The sequence below is a fragment of the Staurois parvus genome, unplaced genomic scaffold, assembly GCF_062004578.1.
Source record: "Staurois parvus isolate SC_StPar_1 unplaced genomic scaffold, SC_StPar_1.0 ptg001171l, whole genome shotgun sequence".
Lineage (NCBI taxonomy): Eukaryota > Metazoa > Chordata > Amphibia > Anura > Ranidae > Staurois > Staurois parvus.
The window spans coordinates 111,436-136,645 of NW_028318967.1; the positions used below are offsets into that span (position 1 = coordinate 111,436).

Here is a 25,210-nt window from a genome sequence, read left to right on the forward strand (position 1 = left end):
TCATTCCTACTTGTCCTGGGAAAACAATGGTATGGATTCAGAATACATTTTTATCATGTTACATTTCTTACAATGTAGCAGGTAAATGGAGTGCTAGGTGTAGACAAAGGACAAAAGATCAAATATTTGTAAGCTCTCATGTGTATGTAAAGGCAAAACGTTTTATTTTATTTTGGCTAGAGCAGAGAAGAGTTGAATTTTCTGCCAAGTTATTGCAGTCTGTGTCCCTTCAGGGGAGATTCACCCTGTATATTTCCTGGTGACCATTGTCACCAAGTCAGAAAGTAGGTGGAAATACTAACTTTTAGAGAAGTCATGAGAGTAAGAAATGAGAAGACAAATGTTCTGCTGACAACCAGAACAGCTTGGAGATATTTCCTCTCACTTCCTGGTGTGCCTCCAAGACCAAAAGTAAAGAGAATTCTTACCAGCAGGACAGACTAAAGAAAATAGCCTTATGGGGGGCTTTAACCCTACCCTACTCAATCAAAAACAAACAAGAAAGTTTTAGCTATACATACACTTTAATCACATTTGAGGATTTTTTTTACATTTTATGACAGTCTTTATTGTTTTTTTCTTTCAAAGGCTAAAACATGTCCTCTATTCTAAAAAAAAAAAACCTTTTGATGGATGCTGCAGAATTGAGTGATACTGAAATTCGTATTTAGAATGGTTTCCCATCTGCAAATGTAACTAAATATCACAAAGGGACTTATACTTATGAACTAATTTTAGGATTTGTAAGAGCATGGTGAAATATTGGGAGCCTATTCATGAATAAAAAAAAATTATACCTGTACAAGTTTACTAAATTTTATGTTTAATTACTTGAAAGTACTTTATGTACATTTTATTCTGTATTTATAAAGCAGCAAAAATTTAAATTGCAAAGCCTACAGTATAAAAGAAAAAATAAACACAGTGGCTTGGTGCCAAGAGGGTCAATCTGAAGTGCTGTTATTATTCAAAAATGGAAACCAGGTGAATTATACAAATAGTATAGAAACTAACAAACAAAGGTTTGGTTGAAGTTCCACTTGAAATCAGGGACATGTGGAGGAAAATTCTTTGCTCACACATTATCAGTCTGGAATGGCTTTTCTGTAATCTAATTATGTTGTATAGGTCCTAAATACTGTATGTGCTGTAGTTCTGCCTCAGTTGCTGCATAATTTACTACATTTGTTTTCTGTGGTAGGTGGACAAGGAGACAAATACTGAAAGGATTCTTCAGTCAGCCACTGTTGTGCGGCCAAAAGAAAAAAAAGCATCAAATACTATGCAAGCACAATTTATCAGAGGCAATACCATAATCCGCTCCAAAACCTTTTCTCCTGGGCCTCAAAATGAATACATTTGCCGAGTAAGAAGTTATATGTTTAAAGTATATGTGAACCCTCACCTTGTACAACAACCCATTCAGTTTAAATACATGAGAAAGGCATGTCAGCAGGAGGCAGAGAAACAGCAGTACACTGATCGTACAGGTGAAGATGTGGGCAGGTGGGGCGTGTCAGCACAATTCTGACCATTGAAAGACAGGCAGATTGTGCTCCCAGAACAGCTAGGAAACTGACCACACTAGGAAGGATGTGTGTTTATGCCTATTGTAGTCTGTTTGAAGTAGGAAAGCAGGGGGACTGGCAGGATCACCAGGTATTTTACATAAAGGAAGACTTATAAAGAGAACAGGACACTTTAACATAAGTACATGGTACAACATACACATAGTAATAACACAAAATGTTGGGTAACATACACTATAAGATCTAGTGAAAATCCAGCATGTTTACGAACATCTTGTTTCAGTGTTTGCTTGCTAGGAATATGGAAATCTCCTATTAGATGCCTCTCTTGGTAGCAGTATGAAAGGGCTTATGCCTAGATTACTACAGTAAGCAAAAGCAGACCCCAGATCTGCTGTTGCTTTCATTACCTGGCAGAGTTTAGTCTTACTAGTGAAATAAAAAGTATGTCAACACTGAAATTATTATACAGGATTTATATAGCGCCGACAGTTTGCTCAGCACTTTACATTAAGGTGGGAGACAATACACGAGGCAGTACAGTAACAATACGATTCAATACACGAGGGGTTCGAGGGCCCTTCTCCTTGGAGCTTACAATCTAGGAGGGAGGGGATAGTGGAATAGGAGGAAATAGCTGTGGGGGATGAAGTGGTAGGGAGAGTGGCGGAGTTCAGTAATTAGCTGAGGGCGGGGTAGGCTTCCCTGAATAGTTAGGTTTTTTAGAGTGCGCCTAAAGGTGAGCAGAGTAGGTGATAGTCTGATGGATTGGGGTAGGGAGTTCCAGAGGATGGGGTAAGCCCTGGAGAAGTCCTGGAGACAAGCATGGGAGGAGGAGACCAGGGAGCTTGAGAGTAGGAGGTCTTGTGAGGAGCGGAGAGTGCGTTTTGGGTGGTATTTGGAGACAAGATCGGTGATGTAGTTTGGGGCAGTATTATGAACAGCTTTGTACGTCAGTGTTAGCGTTTTGAATTGTATCCGTTGGGCAATCGGAAGCCAGTGGAGGGATTGGCAGAGGGGGGTGGCAGATACAGAGCGGTTAGTAAGGTGGATGGGTCTGACCGCAGCATTCAAGATGGACTGAAGTGGAGATAGCCTGTGCTGAGGTAAGCCGGTGAGAAGGGAGTTACAATAGTCAAGTCGTGATATAATAAGGGAGTGGATGAGTTGCTTAGTGGTTTCCGGGGTTAGGAACGGTCGTATTTTGGAGATGTTGCGGAGGTGAAGTCTACATGAGTTTGTCAGCGATTGGGGCTGGAAGGACAGATTGGAGTCTAGGATGACACCTAGAACTCTGGCTTGAGGGGTGGGACTGATGGTAGTGTTGTTGGTCTTGATGAAGAAGTCGGGGGGGGGGGGGCGCGGGCTGGGGGAAAAACTAGGAGCTCAGTTTTGGAGAGATTTAGTTTGCGGAAGTGGAGTGACATCCAGTCTGATATGTCGCTCAGTAGGCTTGTGATACGGGCGGAGACTGAAGGGGTGAGGTGAAGGGTAGAGAGATAGATTTGTGTGTCGTCGGCATAGAGATGGTAGTTGAAGCCGTGAGAGTGTATCAATTGGCCAAGGGAGGAGGTGTAGATGGAGAAGAGGAAGGGTCCAAGTACAGATCCTTGAAGGACCCCAACCGAGAGGGGGAGTGAAGAGGAGGTGGCAGCGTTATAGGTAATGAATGAAATGAATTTTATGGCTGTGACATACTTGGTTTCACCATAAGGTGGCAATGCAAATTAAATCTGTAACTGTATATGTCTCAAGAAAACCAGAACATTGCAGCAGATGCATTCTCCATGTTACTATGTTGCTATGTTGTGAGGTTTCAAAACACTAGGGGATTTCAGTTTAATTCACAAATTATTTTTAACACAGAAGGCACATTTCACAACAGGAGTATTCAAGGAACTATTTTTGTATTCTACTACACATGCAAAACTGTTTCATGCTTTCTGCTGCAGATCATAAGCTAGAGGTAATACCTACATGTAGCACGGATTTATGGATATATCCAACTTCATAACCTGCTTATCAAACCTCTAAATGATTGTACCACTTTCCCTCTATAAAGCTGTTTTTTTGCGGTCTGCATTACTAACTGCAGAAATTTTCCTATTAGAGAAGGTGTAGAGAGCCATACACAAAGTTCACTGGAGCCAAAAATGCCTATCCCACCCCTTGCCCTTAGTTTTTATTGAAACCTAGGAGCAGCAGTCCCTGTGTCCTTCTCTGTTCTGCTAAGCGCAGTGCAGAGCATGTCGGTATGACTGTCCTGTTTGAGACCTTTTGAACTTCACTTGGCAGAACTGCCAAGTGAAGTCCAGTAAAGACTCGGCTCAGAGGGCTTGTAAAGAAGCCATCTACATCAGCCTTTGCATAGATTCTTTGGCTGCTGATCTCAAGCCCACCTTGACCTACAGTACCAACAACCATCTACAATTTTGCTTTGATTATGATGGTCTTTGACTGCTTCCCAAGAAACTGCCTTAATATGTGAAATCAATATGTGTTGATACCCTACAAAAAGCAATATTAAAAAGCTTGAATGAGTGAAAACAGAACCTGCAAAAAGGTGGGAAATTTGCCACTGGGAGTCCCCAGCTGAAATATCAATTTTGGGTAAAGACCCTATAAGGATGTATAGAAGTAAATTTTGGCGGGTAACAACATGTCCATGATGATATATCTTGCAATTTCTTGTGTTGAAATTTGTTTGACTTTATTCTTCCTTGCTGTACTGTGTTTCCTTTAGCTGAATCGAAGTGACAGTGATAGTTCGACTCTTTCCAAGAAGCCACCTTTTGTGAGGAATGCAATGGAAAGACGCAGTATGAGAGTTAAAAGGGTATGTGCATTTATACAGTGCATTTCTTATAACTAATGCTCTAAAAAAGAACAAAGTCTAATGCAATTTGTAGAAAGCAGGGGTCTCCAAACTTTCTAAACAAAGGCCAGTTTACTTCCTTTAGGAGGGCTGAACTGTGGCCATCAGGAGTAGAAAATGTCTTGATGTCGGTGGGAGTAGGGTCCCTTCCTTGGTATTAAGGGGAGGAATAATGTCCCATCTTTGATGTCAGTGGAAGGATCAGTGCCACATCATTGGTGTCAGCAAGAGGAATAGTATCAAATCTTTAGTGTCATGTGGAGGACAAGTGCCCATCGTTGGTATTGGTGGGAGTGGGAAAAATAATGCCCCAACATTGGTATCAGTGGGAGGAATTGTGACCCATTGTTGGTGTCCGTGAGAGAAATAGTGCCACCTTGTTGGTGTCAGTGAAAGGAATAGTGCCACATTGTTGGTGTCAGTGGGATGAATAGTGCCTCATCATTTGGTGTCAGTGGTAGCCAGTGCCCCGTTGCCATTGTCAGGAATGATGCCCCACTGTGGCTGACAGTGAGGGGAATAATAATCCAAGGGCTGGATAAAAGCAAGCAAAGGGCTGCATCTGGCCCCTGGGCCACAATATGGAGACCACTTGTATAAAGCAACATGTGGCGAAGACACAGTCCACAGCCTTTTAGTAAACACAGTCCAGAAAATAACATTTACACTGCACTACTCAGTATACGCCATATTTACAGCAATCTTTTCTAAGTTTTCAGTGTTATGGGTAGTTTTTACAACGCTGAATGTCAAATGTACCGTTGTGACAACAGTGTCTAAGGCTGACCATATTCTCAATTCCTTCATCCATACTAAACAGTATGGATGTGGGAATCTGCACTGCCAGCTGTTGTATTCAGACAGCCACAGTAGCTATATAACTGTATTTATACTCTAACAATAATTGCATCTGACAATTTTTCCTCCTCAGATGTTTCAGGACTTAGCTGAAATTCAAGCCATGTATGCCAGAAAAAGTATTTTTATAAACTAATGCTGCTCCCACTTGTCAGTCAGAAAAGTGCGCCAGATAGAAACCAGAGGTGAAGATCAATACGATCCCACAATCAGCTGTAAGCTAAATAGGTAATTATAGTGGATACTCAGAGTGCTTACACATGGGCAAGCTAAGTACCCGAAGAACAAATTTGGTGGCGTCTTTGTAGTACCAAATATCATGGATCTTCAGATAGATCTTCATTTGATTTTTTTAATGTGTTTGTCAGTACAAGTACATGTATAATACATGACAAAGGATACCCAGATTCCTATGGGTTAAGAGAGCATGACAGAGTAGCTCTTTTGGATGACTGACAACTGGGGCCCAGCTATCTAATAAGAGCCAGTCACTTTTATGCTGACTGAGTACAGGAAAGTATGCAATGTTATGTGGCAAACTAGAGCATCACCTGCTGGCTAGATGGGCAACATCCTTTGTTGCAATTTTAGTGCTGATATTCTATAGCCTTTTTGCAGCAACTTCCTGTCCACATGCACGGACTCCAACATTACACACATGGCATTTCTTAGGGGGGGGATTCTTGATGTTTCCAGTAAAGGACAATGTCCATTTATTATGTGTTGAAAAGCCAAATGGCAAGAAAAAAAGAAAAAACCTAACCAGAGTTTTAATCATTTACTCTAGTCAAAAAGACAAAACATTCTAGCCTAAATACTTTGAGGTGACAACATGCACATATATCTTTAAGCCTTTAATTTGTCTAAGAGTTACATTTACCAAACAAAGAATTAGATTAGGTACTATATTCTACCATTTTTTTTCTCTTACTCATTATTTATTGTGATTCATTTGTTTTGCTGGCATTACTTTAGAATGATTTTTCCAAATCAGAAAGTGAAAGTAAAAGCATTTACCTTCTATAGAAGGCTTTTGCTTGTATCATGAGTTCCTTTACATTTAGTGGCAAACAAATTATCAGAGTAATTACGGCTATATCACTGCTGGAATAATGTCCTTCCTGCATCGCCTATTCTTTACTGACCATCTTATCATTAATGGGAATCTTTCCCCCAGGAAAATGGATAATTTCCTTTTCTAAGCCCTGTGGAACTATTAAACTTTGCCTCTTGACATAGCTTGATACAGCTCAGAATTAAAAAATCAAGGTTCTGTAGCTGTTGAGAGGATATTTAAAATTAACTTTATTGTTTCAGCCATCCTTGAAGTCCTCTGGCAGAGAACGTGTAATTCGTACATCTCTGGACCTGGAATTAGATCTGCAGGCTTCAAGGACGTGGCATAATCAGCTTATTGAAGAAATTGCTGTACTAAGAGAGCTGAAAGAACAGTTAGAGCAAGCCAAACGTCAAGGTGAAAATGAGCTGCCTCAGAGGATGAAGGATGATGAAAGCTTTAAGCTTCTGTTCAGACAAGTGGAGAAGCAAGTAAGTAACATAAACTCTTCTAATTTCTTGTGCGTTGAGGTTCTAATAGTCTGCCATAACAGCGGCTGGCACTGTTGTGAACTTTAAAGCAGTATTAAACCCAAAATCAAAAATGTATTGTATTGCAGCATACTAATCCTTAGATGTGGTGGCTGCATTTATTTACTTTTAGTTTATTTTTTTTCCCCTCTGTTTTCATCTGGTGTTCTGGCCAGTAACACACCTCCTGTATTAGGGGGTCTCCATATGAATTAATGAGCACAGGGGGCACAGCAGATAGCAGCATTATCAGTCTGGGGGGAGGGTAGTAATAAATATACTAGCAGATATAAATACACAACAAATTGAAGCCAAACATCAGTTATTACAGTTACAATTTTCTTCCTTTTAGGATAAAGATTTTACCAGTGGTAAATGTTTTGTCTCATCCTTGTAAAGTGATACATTTGCAGGAAAGCTTGTTCTATTGAAAAATAACAGACTTAATCTATGGATCACCAGAGTGGTGTACAACTTCTTAGAGGATGGACAGATGCTTCATCACATGGTCATGACACTGTAAAGCTGTTGTATTAATTTTGTTAGTAACTATCATTTTGCAATCCATGGAGTGTTAATGTGTAAAGCCGTTCAAAAGTCTATGAGCAAGGACTATCATAAAATAGCATAGAATCCATCACTGAAAAGGAACTATAATTACACAATTTATTGCAGTTTACCCAGGGGCATATGTACCGCGACGCAAACAAGGCGTTTGCTTAGGGCGGCAATTTTTAGGGGGGCGGGAACGCCCCCCGGAAGAAGGGATCTTGTGAGCAGCGGCAGACAGATCCATGCAGAGCCGCCATCAGAGGGGTACCTTTGGTAATCTTTCAGTGGCCTGGACAGCAGGAGGAGGTGAGCTGTGCTGTGTTCTGTGGGATCTCAGAGACACCGCTCTCACCGCTCCCCCAGGGCTCTGTCCTTGGACCCCTTCTCTTCTCCATCTACACCTCCTCTCTTGGCAAACTCATACACTCCCACGGCTTCAACTACCATCTCTACGCTGATGATACTCAAATCTACCTATCCACCCCTCACCTCACCCCCACATTCTCCGCCCGCATCACTCACCTCCTAAATGACATCTCTGACTGGATGTCGCTCCATTTCCTCAAGCTCAACCTCTCCAAAACCGAGCTTCTCGTCTTTCCCCCTTCCTGCGCCCCCCCCCCATCCTTTCCATCACTACCAACAACACCACCATCAATCCCGCCCAGCAATCCAAGGTCCTTGGCGTCATTCTGGACTCAAACCTTTCCTTTCAACCTCACGTCAAATCACTTACAAACACATGCAGGCTCCACCTCCGGAACATCGCCAAGATACGCTCCTTCCTTACCCCAGACACCACTAAACTACTCATACACTCCCTGATTATCTCACGCTTTGACTACTGCAACTCCCTCCTCACTGGCCTACCCCAGTGCAAACTCTCCCCGCTTCAGACCATCCTGAACTCAGCGGCCAGACTCATCCACCTCACCAGCCGCTCCACCTCTGCCACCCCCCTCTGCCTCTCCCTCCACTGGCTCCCCATTGCCCAACGCATTAAATTCAAACTGCTCACTCTGACCTATAAGGCCATTCACAACACTGCCCCTAACTACCTCACCGACCTGATTCCCAGGTACCACCCTACCCGTACCCTTCGCTCTTCACAGGACCTCCTTCTATCTTGCTCCCTGGTCTCCTCCTCCCACGCACGACTGCAAGACTTCTCCAGGTCCTCCCCCATCCTCTGGAACTCACTACCCCAATCCATCAGACTGTCACCTTCCCTCCTCACCTTCAGGCGCTCCCTGAAAACCCACCTCTTCAGGGAAGCCTACCCCACCCTCACCTAACAGCCGCTGCCCTTCCCTCCTCCTACCACTCCATCCCCCACAGCCATTTCCTCCTGTACCTCTACCCCCTCCCTCCTAGATTGTAAGCTCGAAAGAGTAGGGCCCTCTTACCCCTTGTGCGCTGTTTGATGTTACTGTACTGTTTCATGTATTGTCCCCCCCTCTATTGTACAGCGCTGAGCAAACCCTTTGGCGCTATATAAACTCGATAAATAAATAAATCTCCCTGCCTCCCTCCCTACATTGACAGATTGTATGGGGCTGCATACCTCCTCCCCCCCTCCCCCCCCCCTCCTTCCTGCTTCCCGGAGATCAGCAGCCCTTGGTGCAGGTGTGTGTGTGCGCAGCCCCATACGATCTGAGAAAAGAGAGAGAGGGAAGGGACAGAGAGGGAGAAGGAAGAGCGGGGGAGGGAGAGAGGGGCGAGGGGGAAGAGAGAGAGAGCGGGGAGAGAGAGGGATGGGAGGGAAGAGAGAGAGGGAAGAGACGGGGGTGAGATAGAGAGAGAGAGAGTGGGGGGGGGAGAGGGGGAGATGAGAGAGAAGGAAGAGAGGAAGAGATGAGAGAGGGAGAGGGGAGAAATAGAGAGCGAGGGAGGGAGGGAAGAGGAGGGGAGAGAGAGGGAAGGGGGGAGAGAGGGAAGAGGGAGAGAAGAGAAAGAAAGAGAACATACATACACACACTTATTGACTCTCTCGTTCTCTCATGGGGGGGTGCAAAATTTTTGGGTTGCAGCAGAAGATCTAAATACACCACTGAGTTTACCAATCCTTACATGTGGTTGCATTAGTTTCCTTTTTACAGATTTTTTTTCTTTATTTTCACTCAGTGATCCTGCCAGTATTGTTAGAAGGGTCAACCCTTTATGTTATTACTAATCCAGATAATTCCGTCTTTTACCACTTTAATACCGGACACTTTCACCCCCTTCCAATTTTCAGCTTTCAGTGCTGTCGCATTTTGGATGACAATTTCTCAGTCATGCAACACTGTACACATATGAATTTTTTTTTCTTCATTTTTTTTGAGACAGAGCGCTTTCTTTTGATGGTATTTAATCACCACTATTTTTTGTTGCTTTTTAAGTATATATAATATATATTATTTCTTCATAAATTTAGGCCAAATTGTATTCTGCTACATTTTTGGTAAAAATAACGAAAATCCGTATAATATTTACTCTGTATGAATGTTATAGAGGCTACAGTGCATCCAGAAAGTATTCACAGTGCTTAACTTTGACCACATTTTTGTTATGTTACAGCCTTATTCTAAAATGGATTAAATTAATTTTTTTCCTCAACATTCTACAAACAATACCCCATAATGACAACGTTAAAGAAGTTCGTTTTGAAATCTTTGCAATTTATTAAAAAAAAAAAAATGAAAAAAAAAAACACGTACATAAGTATTCACAGCCTTTGCCATGACACTCAAAATTGAGCTCTGGTGCATCCTGTTCCCACTGATAATCCGTGATTGGAGCCCACCTGTGGGAAATTCAATTGATTGGACATGATTAGAAAACATTTTTTGCAGCATTGAAGGTCCCAATGAGCACAGTGGCCTCCATCATCTGTAAATGGAAGAAGTTTGGAACCACCAGGAATCTTTCTAGAGCGGGCCGCTCAGCCAAAATGAGCGATCGAGGGAGGAGGGCCTTAGCCAGGGAGGTAACCTAGCACCGGATAGTTACTCTGAAAGAGCTCCAGCATTTTTCTGTGGAGAGAGGAGAACCTTCCAGAAGAACAACCATCTCTGCAGCACTCATACAGGCATGTATGGTGGAGTGGCCACACGGAAGCCACTGCTCAGTAAAAGGCAAATGGCAGCCCGCCTGGAGTTTGCCAAAACACACCTGAGTGACTCTCAGACCATGAGAAACAAAACTTTCTAGTCTAATGAAACAAACTCTTTGGCCTGAATGCCAAGCGTCATGTCTGGAGGAAACCAGGCATTGCTCACTACCTGGCCAATACCATCCCTACAGTGAAGCATGGTGGTGGTAGCATCATGCTGTGGTGATGTTTTTCAGCACAGGAACTGGGAGACTAGTCAGGATTGAAGGAAAGATGAATGCAGCAATGCGCAGAGACATCCTTGATGAAAACTTGTTCCAGAGCACTCTGGACCTTAGACTGGGGTGATATGGTTCATCTTTGAACAGGACAACGACTCTAAGCACACAGCCCACATAACAAAGGAGTGGCTATGGGCCAACTCTGTGAATGTCCTGGAGTGGCCCAGTCTTGAACCAAATTGAACATCTCTGTAGAGATCTGAAAATGACTGTGCACCGACACTCTCCATCCAACCTGATGGAGCTTGAGAGATACTGCAAAGAAGAATGGGAGAAATTGCCCAATTTGAAATTGCACCATACATCATACTCAGACTTGAGGCTGTAATTGGTGCTAAAGGTGCTTCAGCAAAGTATTGCGTAAAGGCTGTGAATACTTGTGTACACGTGGGTTTTTTTTTTTCGTTTTTTATTTTTAATAAATTGCAAAGATATCAAAATGAGCTTCTTTCACGTTGTCATTATGGGGTATTGTTTGTAGAATGTTAAGGAAAAAAATGAACTTAATCCATTTTGGAATAAGGTTGTAACATAACAAAATGTGGCAAAAGTTAAGCACTGTGAATATTTTCTGGATGCACTGTACAAACTATGTTTGTGTGTGTGTGTATACAGTGACTTGAAAAAGTATTCATACCCATTGAAATTTTCCACATTTGGTCATGTTACAACCAAAAACGTAAATGTATTTTATTGAGGTTTTATGTGATAGACCAACACAAAGTGGCACATAATTGTGAAGTGGAAGGAAAATTATAAATGTGTTTCACATTTTTTTACAGGTAAATATCTAAAAAGTGTGCTGTGCATTTGTATTCAGCCCTCCTGAGTCAATACTTTGTAGAACCACCTTTCACTGCAACTACAGCTGCAAGTCGTTTTGGGGATGTCTCTAGCATCTTTGACCATCTAGAGAGTGAAATTTTTTACCAATTCTTTTTTGCAAAATAGCTCAAGCTGTGACAGAATGGATGGAGAATGTCTGTGAACAACAATTTTCAAGTCTTGCCACAGATCCTCACTTGGGTTTAGGTCTGGACTTTGACTGGGCCATTCTAACACATGAATATGCTTTGATCTAAACCATTCCATTGTAGCTCTGGCTGTATGTTTAGGGTGTTTGTCATGATGGAAGGTGAATCTCCGCCCCAGTCTCAAGTCTTTTGCAGACTCCTAACAGGTTTTCTTCTAAGATTGCCCTGTATTTGGTTCCATCCATCTTCCCATCAACTCTGACCAGCTTCCCTGTCCCTGCTGAAGAAAAGCATCCCCACAACATGATGCTGCCACCACCATGTTTCATGGTGGGGATGGTGTGTTTAGGGTGATGTGCAGTGTTCGTTTTCCACCATACATAGCATTTTGCTTTTAGGCCAAAAAGTTTCATTTTGGTCTCATCTGACCAGAGCACCTTTTTCCACGTTTGCTGTATCCCCCACATGGCTTCTCGCAAACTACAAATAAGACTTCTTATGGCTTTCTTTCAGCAATGGCTTTCTTCTTGCCAATCTTACATAAAGGCCAGATTTGTGGAGTGCATGACTAATAGTTGTCCTGTGGACAGATTCTCCCACCTGAGCTGTGGATTTCTGCAGCTCCTCCAGAGTTTCCATGGATCTCTTGACTGCTTCTCTGAATAATGTTCTCCTTGGCCGGCCTGTCAGTTTAGGTGGATGGCCACGTCTTGGTAGGTTTGCAGTTGTGCCATACTCTTTCCATTTTCGAATGATGGATTGAACAGTGCTCCGTGAGATGTTCAAAGCTTGTGATTTTTTTTTTTTTTTTTTTTATAACCTAACCGTGCTTTAAACTTCTCCACAACTTTATCCCTGACCTGTCTGGTGTGTTCCTTAGCCTTCATGATGCTGTTTGTTTACTAATGTTCTCTAACAAACCTCTGAGGGCTTCACAGAACAACTGTATTTGTACTGTGGTTAAATACACAGGTGGACTCTATTTACTAATTAGGTGACTTCTGAAGGCAATTGGTTCCACTAGATTTTAGTTAGGGGTATCAAAGTAATGTGGGCTGTATGCAAATGCATGCAACACTTTTCAGATACTTATTTGTATAAAATTTTGTGAAGCATTTATCATTTTCCTTCCACTTGCGTCTGTTTACAGCCGCCTAACTCCAAGTCTATTAAGGTCCAGAAAAAAAACCCAAGAAGTACAGTCCTCTTTCTTTTATTCCTAAATGTGACAGATCAGGCGGGGCCTTATGTAAATAGGCATCTGACTGCTCATAAAGCCATTATGCATCCGCCTGTGTCTGCTCTGCAAACACAAAGGGGCTTGAATGTCAAAACACTAAAATCAGACCAGGGGTAGACTGACCATTTGGAAACTCGGGCACTGTCCGAGGGCCTGGGGTCAGTAGGGGGCCCCGTGAGATGCCCCTAGTACCTTTTTCATAGTTTTTTTTGAGTTTAGGCAAGGACACAGGGGCCCCATGATCCCCTATTGCCGGGGGCCCCATGATTTGTCAGTCCTCCCCTGCATCAGACCTTCTCAGCTCACAGATCCCCTGCTGAATGGCTCTGTGTGAAAGGGGCCTAAGACAAATAATATTTTTTTAATGTAGCTCTTCTATTACATATGCTTTTCTGCACACAGAATATAGATATACAGGTATCAAAATAGTTGCCGACTAATTGGCAACCAGGAACTGTTACCCCTGGTTCATACTAGTGCGGCCCACGTTTGCGTGGGCACGGCAGCCCATTGATTGGCAGTCTGTGTTGTCTTTTTGATCGCTGTGGGATGAGCTGCATGGGGTGCCATTCAGAATGTGCAGGCTAGTGTGAACCTAGCCTTAGACATTAAAAAATGCAGCAGTCAGAACTATGTGATGTACACCAGAGTTTCCAAAATGCAGCAGCCAGGAATTTGTAATATACAGCACAATAATGCAGAGAAGAACTATAAAAAAGAAATATTAGACATCACACATATATAAATGGGCAACATACATATGAATTTGGCATATATAGTTTATTTTAGCAATAAATGTGCAAATTGAAACCTGTATTGATCTTTGTATGACTAATTTGTAACCGCTATTTACTTAAGTAACCGTTATCTGTTTTATAATTACCTAGGTGCAAAAAATAGAGCAGAAATATGAAACGCAAGCAGAGAAGATGATGAAAGCAGCCGCTAAGGATGTACGTCGCCTACGAGGACAAAGCTGTAAGGAACCACTGGAAGTCCAATCTTTCAGGTGAAGCTCTATTATAAGCTTTAGAAATGCAATTACATTTGCATAAAAATAATGTTCTGTATATTTATTCTCAATGCTATGTATTAGAACACTTTCAAGCTGACCTCATTCACTGAAGATACTGAAATACACGACTTCATTGCTCTGGGAAGGTCTTCATTGAGAACAATGGCACTGCTTATACATTTTGTAGCCCTCCAGATGAATTTAAAGAGGAACTTTAGCCAGCCAAAAAATAAATATACCATTAAACAAATAATGTAGCTGCTGACCTTTTAAAAATCAGATACTCACCAGCCCATGGAGCTGTACTTCCTGCAGCCAATTCTTTGCAGTACTTCGGTTCTATGGTTGTTAGAGCTGACTCTGACTTACTTACTTCTTTAACCACTTGCCGACCGCAGATAGCCGAATGACGGCTACACTGCGGCCGGCCAGTTCTGGGAGGACATCATATCACGTCCTCCCAGAACGCATCCTTCCACGCGCCCCCGGACACAGTTGATCACGTGATGTGGTAAAAGGCCAATCACAGCGGCCTTTTACCACGTGTTCAGCCGTATCCAATGACACAGCAGATCACCGGTAAATGCAGTTGCCGGTCATCGGCTGCACTTTCGTCACGCTGTCACAGCGTGAGGAACGTACTGCCGATAACCGGCAATTGTCAGAGGACGGATCGGCACCAATCATCAGGGCACTGATGATCAGTGCTGCCCAACAGTACCACCCATCAGTGTTGCCCAGCAGTACCATCCAGCAGTGCCACATATCAGTGCCCATCACTGTTGCATATCAGTGCCAGCTCATCAGTGCCGTTTATCAGTGCCCATCATTGTTGCATATCAGTGCCACCTCATCAGTGCCACCTATCAGTACCACCTCATCAGTGCCCATCAGTGTAGCCTCATCAACGCACATCAGCGAAGGAGAAAAATTACCTGTTTGCAAAATTTTATAATAGAAACAAAGAAAAACTTTTTTTTTTTTCAAAATTTTTGCTCTTTTTTTGTTTATAGCGCAAAAAATAAAACACCCAGCAGCGAGTACATACCACCAAAAGAAAGCTCTACTTGTGTGACAGTCCACTGTCAGCTAAAAACTGGTCACAGGATGCAGAACGTACTGCACTCCTTTGATCCACTGGAGAAGTACAGCAAAAAGAACCTTGTCTGTACTTCTCTTCTCCTTTAATTGCCTGCAATTATGTCTCCCCTGCTGCTTTTTGTATAAATTTTATGAAGAACAAATTACAAATAATTTAGCATTTGTGCAATTACAGAATTTTATTTACCTTGATATTAAAGCCAAAAGTTAACATCTGTTATATTGCAGCTTACCAATTCTTAGGTGTGATGGCTTAATTTGTTTTCTTTTTTAGGCTTTCTTTTCTTTATTTTCACCTGGTAATCCTGCCAGTAAGTCTGTTGCTTTTCAACAGAACACTCTGTCCTCCAGATATAGCAGTTAGAGAACTGAGGCAAACCATGTAACACAGACAGGGGGTGCTTACAATGATCAGCTTTTATTTATGTATGTTAAACCTTTATCCCAAAAGGTGCAACACTGTTGTTGTGACTGCCTATAAAGTGTTAGCTAGAGTTTCTGTTCTATTTGTTTATTGTATCTAATTTACTAGTCCGTCTAACACCTTACCTCCAAACCTATAAGGCTGCTGTTCAAAGGTGTTTCTGTTGCTCGTTCATCGAGAGTGGTGTTGGCTCTCTAATACAGAAGGTGTGTTACTGCCCAAATCACCAGGTGAAAAAAGAATGGAAAAAAGAGCCTAGAAAGAGAAACTCATTTATTCACCACATCTAATACTAAGCTGCAATATATTACGTTTTGGGTTTAATACTGCTTTAACCAGTTAAAGGGAAACTGTTGTCTGTTGATCGTTTATTTAAAATATTTAATACGTTTTTATTTTATAAAATTTTTCAAAGTCTGAAATACTACCGTTGTACTTACCTCAGGCCATGATAGACTTTCTCAATCAATCATTCCTTTTTACGTGGAATATGAGGTCCAATGAATATTTAGGCATATATCTGCCTTCTGACTTTATGAGGCTGTATGCAGAAAATTATGGTCCCCTGCTCCAGACGATAAAATGGATTTTGGAAGGATGGGATAAAGCCACCTTCACATTGCTAGATAGAATTAACAACATAAAAATTAATGTTTTACCAAGGGTCTTGTTTCTTTTGCAGATGGTATCCATTGTGCTCCAGAAGGCTTTCTTCTGTAGCGTTCGGCGGATCTTCACAAATTTTGTGTGGAGAAACGCCAAGCCTAGGTTGTTGTATCAAAACCTGAGGAAGAAGGCGGATTAGGCCTGTATAGGGTTTTCATGGCTTTAAACCTGAAATGAACAACCTTGCAGACGAGAGCTCCAAATTATATATTTATGGATAATACAGCTGTATGAGAGCACCCATGCCCTGCCCATCAGATGCTCTGATTAGATGGATTGCAGTCCACATTTTTATAGGGTTCTTTATGGCTGGCTGCCCACCTTTATGCTTATCAGTTACACTTCAGAATATCTGTCTAACAATTTATTGAGACACTTTATCAAACATTCATCATTACTCAGCAGTCTTTTACAACTTACAAACACATTTAACCACAAGCCTACAGGACACTTATACCCCCTTCCTGCCCAGGCCAATTTCCAGCTTTCAGCGCTGTCGCGCTTTGAATGACAATTGGGGCGGTCATGCAACACTGTACCCATATGAAAATTTTATCATTTTTTTGTGACAGATAGAGCTTTATTTTGGTGGTATTTAATCACCTCTGGGTTTTTATTTTTTTTTTAAACAAACCAAAAGCCACTGAAAATTTTGAAAAAAATAGTTTTTTCTTAGTTTTTGTTACAAAATTTTGTAAATAAGTGATTTTTCTCCTTCACTGATGTGCGCTAATGAGGCTGCGGTGATGGGCACTGATAGGCTGCACTGATGGACACTGACAGGTGGCACTGATGGGCACTGATGAGGAGGCACTGGTAGGTGGCACTGAAAGGCAGCACTGATAGGTGGCACTGACTGGCAGGACTGATAGGTGGCACTGATTGGCATTGATGGGTGACACTGAAAGGCAGCTCAGATGGGCACTGATATGTGGCATTGTTGTGCACTGGTAGGCACTGAAATGTGGCATTGATGTGGCACTGATGGGCACTGGCAGGTGGCATGGATGAGCACTGACAGCTGGCACTGATGGACACTGACAGGTGGCAATGCTGGGGCTATACTGATCATCAGGGCACACTGATCATCAGTGCCCTGATCATCAGGGCACACTGATGATCAGTGCCCTGATGATCAGTGTACATGTCCCCTCCGCGGAAAGCCGATTACCGGCTCTCCTCTCGAGCTGTCAGCGTGACAGTTCGAGAGGAGAGAAATGCCGATAACTGGCATGTCCCTGTTTACATGTGATCAGCTGTGATTGGACATAGCTGATCACATGACCGAGCCGACATCTTCGGCTCTTTCCGTGATCGGTGATCCACTGTGTCCGAGGGACACAGCGCACTGCCGATCTTCACGCTGCGCGCTCCCTGAGCCGCGCATGCACGGTGAAAATGGGAGGACATCATATGACGTCCTCCCAGAACGAGAGAACCACCTTGCGGTTAAAAAGCCTTTTTAGCAGCAGAAGCCATTTTAGCTGCTAATGGAATATGATTTTATATATATATATATATATAGATAGATAGATAGTTAATTGTTGCTTATATACAAAGATTGTCAATAGAATCCAAGCAATTGCTCCCCACACAACCATTAAAATTGCAAAGATATCTAAGGGAGTATGACATTTTTCAATGTATTATTCATTTAAAATTTTCACCATTAGACTTTACTTAATTTCTACTTACCTTCCCTGTTGACAAAACAAAGTTACAGACTTCTACTTATTTACAAATTTTTTAGCAAATCGCAAAGTGTAATTTTCGCTTAGATTAGTACATTCCTGGCAAGCTGCTAAGGTCTCCGTATCAGCACAGCCAGTTTCCTGGTTTTCACCCAGCAATAAACTGGGTCCACCTAATGAAAGACACTTGGCTTTGTGGTTAGCTTATTTTAACACTTAAGAAAACAAAGTTAAGAAAATATAGATCACAGATAGGTATATAGAAAAGGACAGAAACGGCAAAGGATCCTAAGCAGGTTTAGCTTAGGTCCGCCGCAATACACTGACTATGCTTTATTAACGTCCTTGCTCCAGTGGCGCTTGGCACTTTCTTAATTCTTCAGAGTCTGAAGGATTAATTATTTTGTGGCCTGTTGGCCACTGAGGTGGTTTGCTACAACCAGGAGACACTAACATGCGTAACTTTGCGTTCCCTAAGGAGTACCTAGACACCTTCTGTTTCCTTTGAAATTTTACCTGAAGTACTTCAAGTCAGAAGGTGTCAAGTCAGTGTAAAAATGAAAGGAAAGTGGAATTTTGACAGTAAAGAAGGCTGAGACAGTAAAGGGGTAAGGGCTGACCGTATGAGGGCAATTTTTTTTTAGTACTCTGCGTTCTATGTATTTGTCTCTCTCAAGTGCTCAGCAAGGGGGTTGCTCACCTCAACCACGTCTTACCCAGCAATCTCTCACACGCTCATAGCCCCTCCGTTGCAGTCACCAGCTGAAATAGCAATGACCGTTTTTCTGCCCATAAGGGCGTATAATCCCTGCTAATTCAGAGACTATACCTGGAACCCATTCACACACGGCAAGGTTAGTTAGAGAATAGCAGCAAGACAAGAAGACAAGACAAATAACAGATGATCAATTACAATACAATATTTACATATACACTCTTGTCTTGGTTCTTTTAATCATGCGTTTAGCAACTGGATCACCTGCCTCCTCTCCATTCCCCAAGCACAGACAAGTTTTTTATATGAGCAATAAGCTAACTTGTTAGGCCTTGCTTGTCTGTATTTGAGATGTGTATAGGCTGCAGTGATCCTGGCTTCAGCGATGATCCGGGTCAAAGGCACCAATTAATGTATAGGGTTTTCACGGCTTTAAACCTTAAATAAATAACCTTGCAGACGAGAGCTCCAAATTATATATTTATGGATAATACAGCTGTATGAGAGCACCCATGCCCTGCTCTGATTAGATTGATTGCAGTCCACATTTTTATAGGGTTCTTTATGGCTGGCTGCCCACCTTTATGATTATCAGTTACACTTCAGAAAATCTGTCTAACCACTTATTGAGACACTTTATCAAACATTCATCATTACTCAGCAGTCTTTTACAACTTACAAACATCATTTAAAAAGCCTTTTTAGCAGCAGAAGCTATTTTAGCTGCTAATGGAATATGATTTTATATATATATCAGCTTCTCAAAATATGCTAGCAGTAATGTCTAATACAATAGACCTTAATCTAAGACACAAATATATATATGTATTAACTGATTTAAACACTCTTATTATTGTTATTTCATTATAATATATTGTTATGATGTAGGATATAGTAAGGATCACCTCTATCCCTATACAGGCCTCCCAAACTTTTAGAACTATTACAGAGCAGTAGCGCTAACTTACTTAGCTGGAAGCATAAAGTAAATCAAAGAGTCTGGGTAATACTTGAGAAAACAATGGCAGGCTATAACCTGGCTCCTGCCCTGTGGGTCTTCCAGCTCTATTGTGGTCTCTCGGACACCACCTCTGCTATCAAATAGGGAGCTCTGTCTCAGATGTTCTCTTCCTGACCCTCCGCTACCACTTTGCCCTCCCAGTCCCAAGCTCAATTTCCTGTCCTGGAAGCCCCCTTTTTTCGAGCCTCCACAGTTGGGATGCTGCTTGGAATTAAATCAGTGAACTTTAGTATATCAATCTGCTCTGCAGGCAAGCTTCCAAATCCAAAATTGTAGTGGGTGCTGCTGTTGTGTGCCAGGTCAGCTGCAGATCAGTGACAGTCCCCAAACTGTATCTAATGGACAAAGAGAAGGCATCAGGAGTCTACATGCCTATGCTGTCTACATAAAGAGAACCTGTCATTACACAAGTGTATTGTCACACAGGATTCATGTCGGCCTATCTGTAGCAGTAATAAAGTAAATCTGTGCTTTGCAGGAAAATGCAACAGATTCAATTTATTGCTAGTCCTGAGCAACCAATTGCCAACCAACATAGCTGTTACATAGGAGACAGTTGTAGGTTTTCCAGGTAAATGGACTGGCAGGATAGTAAAGGCAATCAGTTATAGGCAATGGGGAGGGTCAGCATTTAAACAAACCTGTTGCTTTGCTTACCTTGACATTTTTGCGTAGTGAAGGTTTTTAGAGCTTCCCCTATGTGTATGGTTTAATCCCAGAGCAGTGCTGCACTGAGCTTTAATAAAATGTAGACATGCTGCATTTTATCGCAGTGCACAGAACAGGATTGCATGTAGAGCAGCACAGCACCATTGTACAGTGACATGAATGAAGTGTCACTTTGTACATGTCAAATAAAGTTGAGTTGAGACAGCAGCAGCTGTCGGGGTGGTGTGAACAGACCTTAAACTTATAACCTTCAAGGACTAAGGCTACGATCACACTAGCGTTGTGTGCAGCCGGCAGAAAGGCGTTTGGGAAGCGTTTTTACCGCTTCCTAAACGCCTCAGACAATTCTGCACATTGCAGCACATGGTGCTGTTCTAACGGGAGCGTTAGCGTCGCGGGGCGGCAAAACGGACACCTCTGGTCGAGTCAGGAGGCGTTGATGCCTCCTATTCTAGTCTATGGTGCCGCTCCGCAAACGCCCAGCCGGCATTTGTGGTGCGGTTGCGGGGCGTTTGCGGAGCAGTAACACTATTCAAACTTCATTATAGGCGTTTGTAGGGCATTTTTAACGCTCGGCAACCGCCGCTGAACCGCGCATGCAGCGTTTGCGGAGCGTTTTCGGAGCATTTGCCGAGTGTTAAAAAACACTCCGCAAATGCCGGACCAGCGCTTGCCAAACGCTATAGTGGCGTTTGGCAAGAGTTGGTAAAACAGTCAAGTGTAAACGAGCCCTTAGTCTGACAACTTTGATATTGGCAATTGTTTAGAAATGAAAGATATTACAGTTTGACTTTTTTTTTATAAAAAGTCGAGATGATAGTACTATATTGCTAGAAGATTCTTTTGTGTTTGCGATTGAAGACTAAATAATCATCTCTTATATTTCTTTTTTTTGTTTTGTTTTTAGGGAGAAAATGGCATTTTTCACCCGGCCAAGAATTAACATTCCCACTCTTGCTGCAGATGATGTTTAATATTGGCCATAGAACCATAGAAGTATTTTGTGTTTCTGTTCTGAATGCCACTACAGCAGAAAACACACTTGGATGTGTCTGAAGTAATATGTTGTGGTGTTATGAAGGTACAGAGTTTGTTGATATGTGTTAAATCTTCAAAGTTTTAAGAGAAAACAATTTCCTACAGTAATGAAAATAACAAGAATTGACAGTTTATTTTCTGTATTTCCACATTTGTACAGTTTGTATAATAAGAATCATATTTTGATGGAAGATAAAGAGCACGCTCCACTGTGCTGTTAAAGAAATATGACTTTTGTATAGAAGAATGCTTGAGAGCCTATATTGCAATAAAATTAATTTAATTAAACCTCAAGTTTTTACCCTTCAACCTTAATAAATAAAATGTTGCCATAGAATATAGATGGTACGTCCTACTGGAATCACTTTTCTCATGAAGCATTTTATACTACATTTTTAGAAAGACTGTAGGACAAGAAATACAGGTTTATTACATGTTAAGCTTCAGTCATTATTTTGAGATGCTGTAGTACACTGGGGTTCTGGTGAAAAGAAAAAAAAATGTTAATCAAGTGACTTATCATCTACTGACAAAAACACATTCAGTTGAAGGTCAAAATCATCTTTTTTTTTTTTTTTTTTTTTTAAATAAAAATCATTCTTGATGATTTTGTAATCTGTCTCATTGCATTCATGAAGTTTTTGTGTTTAAATTATCCATGGATATTAGATTTCCACCACTCAGTAATTTGACTATCAAGTGGAAAGTGTATAGAATATAAATATCAGGAACAGGTAACTCAGATATACCAGTGCATGAATAAAAGATGATTGGTTTGATTTTATTCTAAGAAATAATGGTGGAAACCTCCTGCACTTGAACATAAAAAACCTTTGTCTAGTCTAAATAACGGAAGCTGCTAGCATCCAATCATATATCCAAATGATACAAGATCTAAAAATACAGAAGTGATGCAGCGCTACTCTGATGATAATATTGATATTAATACTATATAAATGAACATATAAATTAAAAAGTGTATAAAGGTGACACAATGTGCAACAAAACCATAAACAGTGACCTGATCCTCCAGGGATCTATAATAAGTGAATTGATCCTACATGGATCCAAAGTGTACACAGTGAATGTTGAACCACTCAAAAGATGGTAATTTCAGATTTACCAATACTGATCGTATGGTATAATTGTGTATAAAACCAAAGTTAGAATCCAAAGTGATGGTGTAAACAAATCAAGCAAACAAATATATAAACTTAGCCCAAATCAGACTAAATAGTGAAACGTCCAAAATTAAACTCAAGAAAACGCATGAAAAGTGCAAAACGTGCATAAACATGTAAACATAAAATATCCAAATCCCAAAAAAGTGTTTTCATATACAATCAATATATATGTCGAAGCAAGAAGGTGAGTGGCCAATCCGGCTTTTGACGGATACCCTTATGTGATCACTCACGTGCACCATCCACGTGCATGAGTACAGTGGTGTAGTGCCACAACTTGGACTTTTTTTCACTAGTTTTCCACTTTATTTGGAGTCATGCGTTTTGCATAATATAGGTTCACATTTGTTCATAGCATTGATTGTGTTTGATTTACGTATATATTAATTGTATATGAAAACACTTTTTTGGGATTTGGATATTTTATTTTTACATGTTTATGCACATTTTGCCACTGATGTATTTATACATGTTGATTATATTCCTCTTAATATCCTCTTCTCAAGAGAGAATAAATTCAGTACCTCTAATCTTTCCTCATAGCTGATCTCCTCCATGCCTGTTATCAGTATGATTGCCCTTCTCTGTACTTTCTCCAGTTCCCCAATGTTCTTTTTGTGAATTGGTGCCCAAAACTGAACTTCATATTCCAGATGAGGTTTACTAATGATTTGTACAGGGGTAATATGATATCTCTCTCTCTGGAGTCTATACCTCTTTTAATACAAGAGAGGATTTTGCTCGCTTTAGAAACCGCAGCTTGGCATTGCATAACATTATTAAGCTTGTGATCTACCAGAACTCCCAGATCCTTCTCCATCATTGATTCTCCCAGTTGTACCCCCCTAGTATGTATAATGCATGCAATTAAATTTAAAAAAAGTTATGAAATAAAATAAATAAAAATTATTTAAAAAAATGTACAAGCAATGTAAACAGCAGTTGTATCACAGGTGAGGTATCGCTGTAAACATTGGAGTAAGAGCAATAATTGTGGGGTCATAATTAACAGTTGACTCCAAATTTAAAGACTTTTAAAGCAGTATCCATGGACAGTTTTGGGCACCATAATTTTTCTTTGCACACATTTGTTTACATGTTGGGCATCTATTTCTTTAATGAAACCTCATCTTTTATATATTACCAAGAAATATGGGTATTTTGTGTTTTGGGTGAACTACAATTTGTTAGTGTATTTTTTCTTGAAAATATGCATTTGATAAACACACATACAGTATAAACTCCAATGTGCATATGCATAGGAAAAAAACTATTGTGGAACACACTTAGGTATTGCATCACAAATTGGGATGAGAGGAACAGATCCAGAACCATCATTTATGGAATTCTAAACTGATGGGCTGTAAAGGCTGTTAAACGGTGAAAAACTATGGTAGCCCAAAATTCTCCATAGCCACCACTTTCTCAGGAGTTTTGAGGTTTCACATATTCGGTATCTAACTTGACCCAGTCTCATCTTTTATATTTCACCAGAAAGATGGAGATTATATTGTGTTTGTGTGCATTAAATTGAGTGTATTTGTTACTGAAGAAATATATTTGATAAACAGTTGCCATTTTGTAATTTAAAAAAATGCAATTACTTTTTGTTCTATAGGCCCCACTGTTTTTGGGTAATATTTTTTTTTTTTTTCGTCTACAAACGATTTTTATTGAGTTAAAGACAAAGTAAGAAATACAATGATGCCAATCAATATAGTTACAACCTGGCATAGCCAAAAGACAGTCATTGAAGTAGAGTATATAATGGAATTTTATTTTATTACATTTAACAGGGAGCAAAACACAATAAAGAGTCAAGAAACCCTTTAAAGGTTATATTGCAAAGGGGTAAAGAAAAAATAATGCCATATCTTGGTGCATGCTAATGCTTGAATATGGACTGATTGTTAACACATATCAAAAGATAAACCATAGGAGAGCCTGAGGCTGACTGCAAGTAACATAAGGATAGTCAATATGAGGACCAGTACTCCCACTTCCTTTCAAGTAACAGTATGGTGTCATAGATAGTGTGGTAGATTCTTTACATCATTTTAATTGATTCCATAAGTGAAACAACATGAGACTAGCACACTACTGAGTTGGATCTCCAATCAAGAACAATATCTGAACGATGACACTAAATAAAGCCTTTCACAATGGGGGGGGGGGTGTACATTTTAATGGGGTAAACAGCAGGCACATTGGTAACATTAATGTGAGTTGGGAGCCTGCAATTTGTGCAGTTCTCTTAGCTACTTGTTGCCACAACGTGTATGATTTAGTGCAGCTCCAGAATATGTGAATAAGACGACAGCAGTTTGGGCATCCTCCTACGCAGGAACTGAGAGAGAGACCATATAGGGTTTGACTGGCGTCCATCTGGTGTGCAGTTTAATAGCTGTTTTTTGAACTGCGATGGAGTGTGTGCATTTATGGAGATTAGAAAGCATATCCAACCAGTTAGAGGCAGATAAATCTAATTCTGCTTCAGCTTCCCATTGGCTTGACAGGGAGGATTTACCTGGGAGCTGAAGGCCCCCGAGGAACCTGCAAAGTGTGGAAATCGTACCTTTATGCCTGGGTGAAGAAAGACATTGTGATAATTGTGCGCACAGATATGGACAATGACGACCATAATTTGGATCATACTCTGCAAATGTCATTCTCACTCCAAATCAGTCTTCCCCCTC

General features: G+C 41.0%; 1 protein-coding gene across 1 annotated transcript in view; it reads left to right on the forward strand.

The window, feature by feature from the left end:
- Positions 1-21,673, forward strand: part of WWC1 (WW and C2 domain containing 1) — a 115,490-nt gene extending 93,817 nt beyond the window's left edge. The window contains exons 18-22 of the mRNA XM_089659607.1: positions 1,202-1,366; positions 4,273-4,365; positions 6,580-6,810; positions 13,878-13,999; positions 21,200-21,673. Of these exons, the coding sequence (XP_089515733.1) occupies positions 1,202-1,366; positions 4,273-4,365; positions 6,580-6,810; positions 13,878-13,999; positions 21,200-21,266 (678 nt within the window). The 3' untranslated portion in view covers positions 21,267-21,673. The remainder of the gene's footprint in view (positions 1-1,201; positions 1,367-4,272; positions 4,366-6,579; positions 6,811-13,877; positions 14,000-21,199) is intronic.
- The last annotated feature ends 3,537 nt before the right edge of the window (positions 21,674-25,210 follow it).